Here is a 12,120-nt window from a genome sequence, read left to right as displayed (position 1 = left end):
TCGCTTCTTCGTACTGGTATAAGCAGTGTTCACATTTGGCGTATGCTGAGGATTTGAAATTTTCAGGTAGATCTGATTCGTCAAATTCTACAATTACATCATACTCAGCGTGATTTTTAAATTTTTAATTAATAATACTGAAATGTATTTTTCAGAGTAAACTGGCAAATGTAAAAAACCGAAAACTCCTTTACGTTAGTAAGAGTTTTTATTTCCGATTTAACGATGAAATTAATTAAATACGCGTTGATCGTTGTTATTTCCTTTTTTATTGTTATTTTTTGGTATATTTATGCAATAATATAATTATTATATTGTGTACTGTATATATATATGTATATATATTTTTTTTGAGGACTTATTCGTATGTCTTCGTATCAATATTATCGGCATACGCCAGCAGCTGTACACTCTTATAAAAGATTGTACCTGCTCGATTCAGTTCTGCAGCTCTAATAATTTTCTCCAGCAGCAGATTGAAAAAGTCGCACGATAGGGAGTCGCCTTGTCTGAAACCTCGTTTGGTATCGAACGGCTCGGAGAGGTCCTTCCCGATCCTGACTGAGCTTTTCGTGTTGCTCAACGTGAGTTTACACAGCCGTATTAGTTTTGCGGGGATACCAAATGCAGACATCGCGGCATAAAGGCAGCTCCTTTTCGTGCTGTCGAAAGCAGCTTTGAAATCGACGAATAGGTGGTGAGTGTCGATTCTCCTTTCACGGGTCTTTTCCAAGATTTGGTGCATGGTAAATATCTGGTCGGTTGTTGATTTACCAGGTCTGAAGCCACACTGATAAGGTCCAATCAGTTTGTTGACGGTGGGCTTTAATCTTTCACACAATACGCTCGACAGAATCTTATATGCGATGTTGAGGAGGCTAATCCCACGGTAGTTGGCGCCGATTGTGGGGTCTCCTTTTTTATGGATTGGACATAGCACACCTAAATTCCAATCGTTGGGCATACTTTCGTCCGACCATATTTTGCAAAGAAGCTGATGCATGCACCTTATCAGCTCTTCGCCGCCGCATTTGAATAGCTCGGCCGGCAATCCATCGGCCCCTGCCGCTTTGTTGTTTTTCAGGCGGGGAATTGCTATTCGAACTTCTTCATGGTCGGGCAATGGAACGCCTGCTCCATCGTCATCGATAGGGGTATCGGGAATTTTTGAGCATTACCCCTGTCGGCCAGCTTATCAAGCTCCTCGTACTCACGCATTTCGGCCTCTTTCTTTTTCTGTCTACAAATGCGTCTCGCTTCCCTCTTCAACTCTCGGTATCTATCCCATCCCGCACGTGTTGTGGTTGATCGTAACGTTGCGAGGTAGGCAGCCTGTTTTCTCTCCGCTGCGACACGGCACTCCTCGTCGTATCAGCTGTTCTTTTGCATTTTCCGAAAGCCAATGGTTTCGGTTGCAGCTGTACGTAAGGAGTTTGAAATGCCGTCCCACAGTTCCCTTATACCGAGTTGTTGACGAGTGCTCTCAGAGAGCAGGAGTGCAAGCCGAGTAGAAAATCGTTAGGCTGTCTGTTGTGATTGCAGCTTCTCGACGTCGAACCTTCCTTGTGTTTGTTGGCGTGCGTTTTTTGCTGCACAGAGGCGGGTGCGAATTTTGGCTGCAACAATATAGTGGTCCGAGTCGATGTTAAGACCTCGGAGCGCACGCACATCTAAAACACTGGAGACGTGTCTTCCGTCTATCACAACAAGATCGATCTGGTTGGAGGGTTTTCGATCCGGAGACAGCCAGGTAGCTTGATGTATCTTCTTATGCTGGAATCTAATACAACATATAACCATATTTCGGGCCCCGGCGAAGTCGATCAGCCTCAACCCATTTGGGGATGTTTCCTTGTGGAGGCTGAATTTACCGACCATAGTGCCAAAGATACCTTCTTTGCCCACCCTGGCGCTGAAGTCGCCAAGTACGATTTTGACATCGTGGCGGGGGCATCTCTCATAAGTGCGCTCCAAGCACTCATAAAAGCATCACGTCGTCCTTCTCTTCCGTCGGGGCGTGGGCGCAAATCAGCGATATGTTGAAGAACCTCGCTTTGATGCGGATTGTGGCTAGACATTCATTCTCCCGAGTGAATGATAGTACTCGGCGACGGAGTCTCTCTCCCACCACGAATCCAGCACCAAACTTGCGCTCCTTTATATGGCCACTGTAGTAAATGTCACAAGGACCTACTCGTCTCTGTCCTTGTCCCGTCCATCGCATTTCTTGGACGGCGTGATGTCAGCCTTTATTTTCACGAGGACATCAACCAGCTGGGCAGCGGCACCTTCCACGTAATATGCTATGATATAAATATATATAAAGTATAAATATGCATAAAGTAAAGAAAAAAAGGAAAAGTTTGAAATGTGCTGTCTTTAAATATATGTATGTTTTTTTTTGTACCGGACCGTTTACATGTTTTTAATATACCATTAAATTTCGGATAATTTTTGCAAATTTAAAAATTCGATTAATGCTTTTTATATTTAATTTTCCCCTATGGTATATATTTGAGTACACCAAGTGTATGTAAATAATGCTCGTATTGTTTTTGCGGTACTTTGTTGTTGTAGGCGCGATACGAATCAAAAAAAGAGTTCACCATGTTCCAGTGTTAACCTCTTTATGCAAATATTACTAAATTTTTATCTTTGTATAATATAATACGGAGTTTTTATTAGTTAATATGTATGTATGTACAAGTATATTTGAATTTTTTCTCTTCGTGTCTTTTTATTGTGCCTTTTGCTTATTTATTTTAAATATACTGCTTACAGTTTTGAGAAACAAAAGGAGTATTGCGAAAAATCTTGTTAGTGGATACATAAATTTAAATTGTTGTTTTATTTGTTTCTAATGTGTGTTTGTAACACAGGAGTAAGCAAGTGGGCAAAAAAAAATGTTTTTCGTTTTATATATACTGATGATATATACAATTAAATTTTTCCCGTTTCGTACCGTTCAAACGGATTATACCAAATATATGTAAATCCGTTGGTTCTCACATATATAATAAACATATAATAACAAGGAATGAAAAACGATACACTTACTTTATCACGCCTCAAAAGGATTTTGGAAGAAAGTAAGTACAGTGAAAGCTCTCTCAACCGGACACTGACGGTCGCAGCGATTTTGTCCGCCTAAGGGAGATGTCCGCCCAATAGAGCGTTTTGAAGAAAATTAAAAAAAAAAAAAAACAAATCTGTAGAAATAAATATGTTAATACATTTCAATTTTGTAATAAATTTTTATTCTTCTTCTTTACTGGCGTAGACACCGCTTACGCGATTATAGCCGAGTTAACAGCAAGGCTGTCGTTTAGTTATTGCGAAAAATCTTGTTAGTGGATACATAAATTTAAATTGTTGTTTTATTTGTTTCTAATGTATGTTTGTAACACAGGAGTAAGCAAGTGGGCAAAAAAAATGTTTTTCGTTTTATATATACTGATGATATATACAATTAAATTTTTCCCGTTTCGTACCGTTCACCGATTATACCAAATATATGTAAATCCGTTGGTTATAACATATATAATAAACATATACAGGCATGTTCTGGAAATCGCACGATTTAAATTCGGCACCGAATTTGCAAATCGCGTGAATTTGGTAACAGTGTTCCACAATTCGCGCGAATTGGCTTAAATTCGAAATCAACTACGAAACAGCTGATTGAGTATTGACAAATAAAATTTGTTTCAAAGAATTTTACAAAATGAGCTTATTTACCATTGCTGCATATTTATTGGCAAAAAATGAATGGGAAAAAAATGAGAAAGTTCGGCGGCGAATTTTAAGGGATCATTCCAATCCCTTGGATATCCCAGATTCCGTGTAAGTATATATAAAACAAAGTTTGGAACACAAGAGATGCATTTTGTCCCAATAAAGTTTTGTTGCCTATTACAGGATAAGTAAAGAAGCGTTTCTTGAAATTGTTCGTGATGTCCAACCATTCATAAATCCGTCATCTATTACGATTGAAATAAAGCTTGCTTCTACTTTGAGGTACCTTGCAGAGGGAGGATTCCAGCGCTCGGTAGGAAAAGAGACCGACATATCCCTTGCAAGAAGTACCGTGTGCAAAGTCTTACATGAGGTGCTAAATGCTTTAGAAAAAGCACTGTGTCCAAAATGGATTAAACTACAAATGAGCGAAGAAGAAATTAAAGTGTCGAAAGCACATTTTTTCAACAATTTTTGTATTCCCGGAATAATCGGTTGTGTGGACGGGACACACATAAAAATTACGAAGCCCCACCAAAATGAGCATCTGTTTTTTAACAGAAAGGGTTACTTCAGCGTTAATGGGATGATTGTGAGTTACAAATATGAAATTTGTTGTTGATATTAATTCACTTCTTTTACAGATTTGCGATTACAGAATGCGTATAACGGCTGTGGATGCATGCCACCCTGGCGCCAGTCATGACGCCTTTATATTTTCTTTAAGTGCTGCCAAACAATATCTTTCATCCAGGTATGTGGGCGGAGACCATAGATCTTGGCTACTAGGAGATTCAGGATATGGCTTGGAACCATATTTACTTACCCCTTATCGTGATGCAAACGCTGGGTCACCACAGCACAAATTCAATTTACAACACTCCAAGGCAAGAAATATCGTTGAGAGAGTAATCGGAGTCCTCAAGAGCCGCTTTAAATGTCTTCAAACAACTATGCCATATGTCCCAGAGAAAGTTGTAAAAATTATAAATATATGCAGTGCTTTGCACAACATTTGTCGCCATTATAACCTGGATGCCTTTGCTTTAGATGTAGTGGACGATTTTCTGGACGAAGAAGTTGCTGATCATAGCAGCCATCTACAAACTGCCGCTGTATCCATTCGAGATGAAATCGCAAATAACTTAACGCGTATAGTTTAATTTTCATATTTTTTTTATTTAATAAAAAACAATAAAAACATCACATTTACATAAGTTAAACTTTGAGATCATTTAATACTATTAATAATTAATAAAATTAATTAGTCGATATTTTTAGTTTGGTTTTGGTTTTAAAAAAATTCCCTTTGTACTCGGATTTCTTCTATTTCAAGCATCTTTTGCTTAATAACATTTTTAGCCATCAAGCTTTCTTGCTTGGCCAGATAATATTTTCGACGATCGTCGTTTTGTTCGGCTATAAGCTGGTTTTGTTTCTCCACTAATTTTGTCAATTTATCCATATTCGCAGTGAGAAGATCCAATGTATTGGATATTTTCTCAACTGCACCTGCTTCTGCTGCCATGTGCTTCTTGAGGCAATCTTGTACATTGTCCTCATACCGTCGTTTGCGTGGTGTGGACTTTGGTCCGCCGCTGGAAATTTCTTCAATACATAAAATTCCATCCAAAGAATTGTTTTCGTCGTCGTTAACGTTCACTCCAAATGCAGCGCTATTTCCAATGCCTTCCACCGCCGTGTATATCCCACAGATTCGTGCAATTTCTTCCTCACTGGGGGTCAGGGTAAATTTATTAAATTGCCCTCCTCCAGTGGCTCTGCTTTCATTCTTGTTGTGGGCGATTTTCTTCCTGATGCACCCTTTCCAATCGGACCATACCTATTAAAAAAATGTTAATACAGTTCACATATGTACATACATGATATTTTTCTCACCTTTTTCCAGCCGTTAACATCTTTTTGCGGTGGACCTTCGCTATTTAACATTTTGGCAAGGTCTGCCCACAAAGCCTCCGCAGCGACGCGATCCCCTTTGACGAAATTTTTCGCCAAGTCGGGGTTTTTTTCCATAAAATTTAAAAAAATATTTTCCTGTGTTTGGCTTTTGTGTTTTCCCCTAAAATAAGAAAAGGAAAGTGTTAATTTTTGTGAAGAAATCCAAATAACTGGCTCAAATACTTACATTTTAACTTTTACAGCAATTTATATATTAATTATAATTATATTGGAACTTGGAACTGGAATATAATTTTTACTAATTTAGACCTCCTCACCGCTTGAAATACAATAATCCAATAATTTCGCGCTCTTATTTTTGACCGATATCAAAACGTCAAACAATTTGCGAAATCGATTTCTAGAACATGCCATATCGCACCGATTTCATGTTCGAAAAATATGTATTCGTAATCGCAAAGTGGCATTCAGAACACCGTCTCACGATTTCATTATCATTTTCATGCGAAAACGATTTCTGGAACATGCCTGATAATAACAAGGAATGAAAAACGATACACTTACTTTATCACGCCTCAAAGGGGTTTTGGAAGAAAGTACAGTGAAAGCCCTCTCAACCGGACACTGACGGTCGCAGCGATTTTGTCCGCCTAAGGGAGATGTCCGCCCAATAGAGCGTTTTGAAGAAAATTAAAAAAAAAAAAAAACAAATCTGTAGAAATAAATATGTTAATACATTTCAATTTTGTAATAAATTTTTATTCTTCTTCTTTACTGGCGCAGACACCGCTTACGCGATTATAGCCGAGTTAACAGCAAGGCTGTGGTTTAGTTTTCATTGGTACTGTTTTTACGTGGTGGGTCCCAAACCCAGTGCACAACCCTAAGTAGGGGATATTTCGCCTTCTCACTTTAGCTCGCCTTCAAACGGATGTTCTTAGGCTACCCAGAGGATTCTTGGTCAAAGATCGGAAGTCGTGAGCTGCTTGAGTCATATGTAAAAGAATCGTTTCTGGCTACTCCCAAGTGAATGCCGATCAGAGAACTTTCCTCACTTGCGTGAACTTCTACACTTGACTCCATCCTCCCAAATTTTTATTATTAAAGTAAAATATTCATGTATAAGAAATTCAGATTAATAAATCATAAACTTAAATGAAATTAGTATTAGATATTAGTACACATACAAAATTTAAAATTAGTTTTGTTGCTAAAAAAATGACGGATTGTTGATTGCTTTAGGTTGGTTTGCTCCATTTTTTCTCATTTTCCACAAGACGAATCTCTAAAGATATTAGTTGTTGATATGCAACAACATCACTTTTAGCAAACGTTTTCAAGCAAGAAATTTGTTTGCATGCTTCATGATAATTATTAATTACATCCGTGTCTTCCACAGCTACCTCCTCATCAGATTCACTTAAATCCTCCCCAGTATTAGTAACGCCTTCATAATCAATTTCAATACCGTAATTTTCTTTGTATGCAACGTTATCGATGTTTCAATTGTCCTCTAAATAAAGTCACTAAGTAGTGCAATTTCATTTAAATTGAAGAGCGTTGCCAATTGAATATCATCCTCAAGCTCAAACAGTTCGACATTCGAATTTTGTATAAATCCAGATTTTCGAAAACTGTTTTCTATGTTTGATGCTTCAATTTAGTCTTTAGTCTGTGCTTTAACAAAACACAGAGCATCAAGTATATTTATTATTATTTTTTTTTTTTTGATAATTCTGATGCGGATTTAGCTGTATCCATATTTGGTAGCATATATTTTATAATGAAGTTTCTGTATATGACTTTAAAATTTTGTAATATGCCCTGATCCAAGGGCTGGCATATGGATGTTGTATTAGGAGATAGAAACTCTAAAGTTATGTTTGTCAGGTAGATATCTCTGGGATGAGAGGCAGTATTATTTAAAAATAAAAGAATGTTCCTGTTGCGAGATTCCATTTCTGTGTCAAGTTGTCGTAACCACTCTGTCATAATTTCTGTTGTCATCCACGCCTTTTTGTTCGATTTCCAATCGCCTGGTAAATCGGCAATAACGCAAAACATAATGGTAACACTTACCCTCGACAATTTACCACCAGTACAATTCTCTGATTTTAGAGTTAGCCTCGAAAAAAGAGACCACTTTAATCGGCATTGTACACATCTTCAGGTCTGTATCTTCTGGAGTAACATCAGCAGCTTCACCCGATATGCATTTAAATGCGACGTTATGCCTAGTTCGCCACTTACGAAACCATCCATCTGAGGCCGAAAATGTTGCGTTTCCTATATGTTCTGCTATTTCTTTGGCCTTGGATTTTATAATTGGATCTGAAAGAGGGAGGTTTTACTTCTTACTACAGCGAACCAGTCATAACACAACTTATCGACCTGGGAGCCCTTAGGTGTGAGAAAAATTCTTTTTTGGTTAATATTAAACCCAGACCTCCATTTAGCTCTGATGTCTTCTTTATTTTTTATAATTGCTGCAGATTGCGTTTTTCCAATATTAAACCTTAAGAAAATTTCAGAATGAATTGATGGCTGACAATTTAAAATACAAAAATGTTACCTATTTGCAATATCACAAACAGAATTTTTTTTCTTGGAAATTAATTATTTCCATTTTTGTTTAAGGAGAGCACATTTCGCGATTCCATTCTTTAAAAGTTGATCGTTTTCAACTAATGTTTATCAAAATAGTAAAACATGAAAAAATCCATTTCTAAAGTAACGGTTAATCGCAGTAGCTGCAGCACTTTTTGTTTATGATCAAAATACGGGGAATCACAGCTTAACGCCCTGAAAACATAGGCAGCGACAGACTTCATCCGACATCTGTCAAATATTAAAATACACACGTTTATAAATTTGTACATATTTAGTATATTTGAGAAAACTATATAACAAGTTGAGAGAGAGAAGAGAACAACTCACCCACACAAACTCTAAATTATGGTTCTATACGTTTGCCGACCAATGATTTAAAAACTGGATAAAGCAAGACAAATGTTGAAGTTGAAGAGAGAGTTGTAAGCTCATAGGAGATATTTCGTAATAAAAAAGTGTTCCCGTCCGTCCAAGGAAGCGTTCGCTTAACGGAGCCTGATTCCTTTCTGAAACAAGACGAAAATTTTGTGACCACGAAATTTCTACGCTAAAGAGAGCTGTCCGGCTGCTTTTACTGTATTTGGTCTCTACTGCTATGCCTGTGTGCTCTGGTTTTCCTGTCTTGTTGTCCTATATCCTGAGTGCTTCAGTTTTCCTTTTGGGTGTTGTTATTATATTGTATTAATGATTTGGTTGTTTTTTTTTTTACACGAACGCGCCCAAATTATGTTTAGTGTTAGATTTTTAAAAACGCGCGAGTTACATTCCCATACTATAAACATGTAATTATAAATATAGTAAATGCTTAATATCGTACTAGCATAATAATATCATAATAACATACTGGTTTAAAATTCAGCTAAGTTGAGTTGAGAGTGAGCGTGTTCCTGTTATGTCAACGTCAATTCAACTATAAACATACAAACAAAGAATGTCCATACAGTGAATTTAATATTAGAATTAAGCGCACTAACAAATAATGCTAGTTCAGCTAGCCCTATGATTAGGAGTAAAAAAACTAAAAAGCAATGTCAATTAGGTCAGACTTAAGATTCAGTTTAATAAAGGCGGTTGTGAAAAAAAGGCCGAAGCTCTTCTTTATTCCTAAACCATAACTCGCGCGTCCGTTTGATTCAGCTTTCTACCTATTTATGTAACTTGTTTCAAAAGCTTTATTTTTTTATTATATTTTCACATATGTACATATATTTGTATACTTCTTCTTCTTAATTGGCGTAGACACCGCTTACGCGATTAAAGCCGACAGCAGTGCGCCAACCGTTTCTTCTTTTCGCTACGTGGCGTCAATCGGATATTCCAAGCGAAGCCAGATCCTTCTCCACTTAGCTGGAGTATTTTCGTCCATTCGGACAACATGACGTAGCCAGCGTAACCGCTGTCTTTTAATTCGCACAACTATGTCAATGTCGTCATATATCTCATACAGCTCATCGTACATCTCATGAGATGTTGTCATCGTCCAAACCTCTGCACCATATATTAGGTTGACCGAAAAGAAACCGGTGATTTTTTCACAATTTTTTTAGGTTTTAGTTTTTTTACCATCCCAAGACGTCGTATATGATCATGTTTGGTTGATTGTGGTATATTTAACTTCTCTCCAATCTCACGCTCAGTTACATGACGATCCGATTCGATTAAAGCCTTGATGACGTCATCATCAACTGTCGACCTGAACGAAATTTGACAAACCAACATTGACTCTGTGTTTCATTTAAGGCTTTGTCACCATACACATCACGTAACTTTTTAGCAACCTGAGCTGCATTTTTTCCTTTACGGAAATAATAAAGTAAAGTATACCGAAAATACTCCTCTGTGAGCTCCATATTAAAATTGCCACCAAACAAACAAATATAAATCGGGAATCGCCTTGTCTGAAACCTTGTTTGGTATCGAACGGCTCGGAGAGGTCCTTCCCGATTCTGACGGAACTTTTGGTATTGCCCAACGTTAGCTTACACAGCCGAATTAGTTTTGCGGGGTTGCAAATTCAGACATCGCGGCATAAAGGCAGCTCCTTTTCAAGATGTCGAAAGCAGCTTTGAAATCGACGAAGAGATGGTGTGTGTCGATTCTCCTTTCACGGGTCTTTTCCAAGATTTGGCGCATGGTGAATATCTGGTCGGTTGTTGATTTGCCAGGTCTAAAGCCACACTGATAAGATCCAATCAGTTTGTTGACGGTGGGCTTTAATCTTTCACACAATACGCTCGATAGAACCTTATATGCGATGTTGAGGAGGCTAATCCCACGGTAGTTGGCGCAGATTGTGGGGCTTCCTTTTTTATGGATTGGGCATAACACACCTAAATTCCAATCGTTGGGCATGCTTTCATCCGACCATATTTTACAAAGAAGCTGATACATGCTCCTTATTTGTTCTTCACCGCCGCAATTGAATAGCTCGGCCGGCAATCCATCGGCCCACGCTGTTTTGTTGTTCTTCAGACGGGTAATTGCTATTCGAACTGCTTCATGGTCAGGCAATGGAACGTCTGCTCTATCGTCATCGAGTGGGGAATCGGGTTCGCCTTCTCCTGGCGTTGTGCGTGCACTGCCATTCAGTAGGCTGGAGAAGTGTTCCCTCCATAATTTAAGTATGCTCTGGGCATCGGTGACTAGGGTTCTACAAAAGCATGCTCCGGTCTTGAAACTTTCTATTAGTCGCCGCATTTTTTCGTAGAATTTTCGATAATTACCCCTGTCGGCCAGATTATCAAGCTCTTCGTACTTACGCATTTCGGCCTCTTTTTATTCTGTCTGCAAATGCGTCTCGCTTCCCTCTTCGACTCTCGGTATCTATCCCATCCAACACGTGTTGTGGTCGATCGTAACGTTGCGAGGTAGGCAGTCCGTTTTCTCTCCGCTGCAACACGGCACTCTTCGTCGTACCAGCTGTTCTTTTGCACTTTCCGAAAACCAATGGTTTCGGTTGCAGCTGTACGTAAGGAGTTTGAAATGCCGTCCCACAGTTCCCTTATACCGAGTTGTTGACGAGTGCTCTCAGAGAGCAGGAGTGCAAGCCGAGAAGAAAATCGTTCGGCTATGTGTTGTGATTGCAACTTCTCGACGTCGAACCTTCCTTTTGTTTATTGGCGTGCGTTTTTTGCTGCATAGAGGCGGGTGCGAATCTTGGCTGCAGCAATATTGTGGTCCGAGTCGATGTTAGGACCTCGCTGCGTACGCACGTCTAGAACACTGAAGACGTGTCTTCCGCAACATGATCGATCTGGTTGGTGGCTTTTCTATCCGGAGGTAGGTTGATGATACCTTCTTTGGTTACCCTGACGTTAAAGTCGTCAAGCACGATTTTGACATCGTGGCGGCGGCAGCTCTCATAGGTGCGCTCCAAGCGCTCATAGAAGACATCGTTGGTCACATCGTACTTCTCTTCCGTCGGGGCGTGGGCGCAAATTAGCCATATGTTGAAGAATTTCGCTTTGATGCGGATTGTGGCTAGACGTTCATTCACCGGAGTGAATAATAATACTCGGCGACGGAGTCTCTCTCCCACTACGAATCCCACACCAAACTTGCGCTCCTTTATATGGCCACTGTAGTAAATTCCACAATTACCTACTCGTCTCAGTCTTTCTCCCGTCCATCACATTTCTTGGACGGCGATGATGTCAGCCTTCACTATAACGAGGACTAGAACCAGCTGGGCAGCGGCACTTTCCCAATTAAGGGACCGGGCTTTCCAGGTGCATGCCCTCAAATCATAGTCCTTAATTCGTTTGCCATGGTCGTCATCAAAAAGGGGGTCACTTATCCGAGGCTTGTTGTTCCTTTTCATTGGGTGCGATTTTTAAGTGGCGGGTCCCAAACCCG

General features: G+C 39.2%; 2 protein-coding genes across 2 annotated transcripts in view; one reads left to right on the top strand and one right to left on the bottom strand.

Annotated features, from left to right (window-relative positions):
- Positions 1 to 12,120, top strand: part of LOC105226962 (uncharacterized) — a 131,341-nt gene that overhangs the window by 91,938 nt on the left and 27,283 nt on the right. The window lies entirely within an intron of this gene.
- LOC125776716 (uncharacterized) lies at positions 4,176 to 5,928 on the bottom strand. The gene is made up of 2 exons (XM_049450256.1): positions 5,635 to 5,928; positions 4,176 to 5,578 (listed from the first exon to the last, which is right to left on the bottom strand). The coding sequence occupies exons 1-2, from the start codon at positions 5,767 to 5,769 to the stop codon at positions 5,030 to 5,032; spliced, it is 684 nt and encodes a 227-aa protein (XP_049306213.1). The 5' UTR covers positions 5,770 to 5,928; the 3' UTR covers positions 4,176 to 5,029.

Source organism: Bactrocera dorsalis, chromosome 2 (assembly GCF_023373825.1).
Source record: "Bactrocera dorsalis isolate Fly_Bdor chromosome 2, ASM2337382v1, whole genome shotgun sequence".
NCBI lineage: Eukaryota > Metazoa > Arthropoda > Insecta > Diptera > Tephritidae > Bactrocera > Bactrocera dorsalis.
The sequence above is the reverse complement of the archived record's forward strand: the minus strand, read 5'-3'. Positions and strand labels throughout refer to the sequence as shown.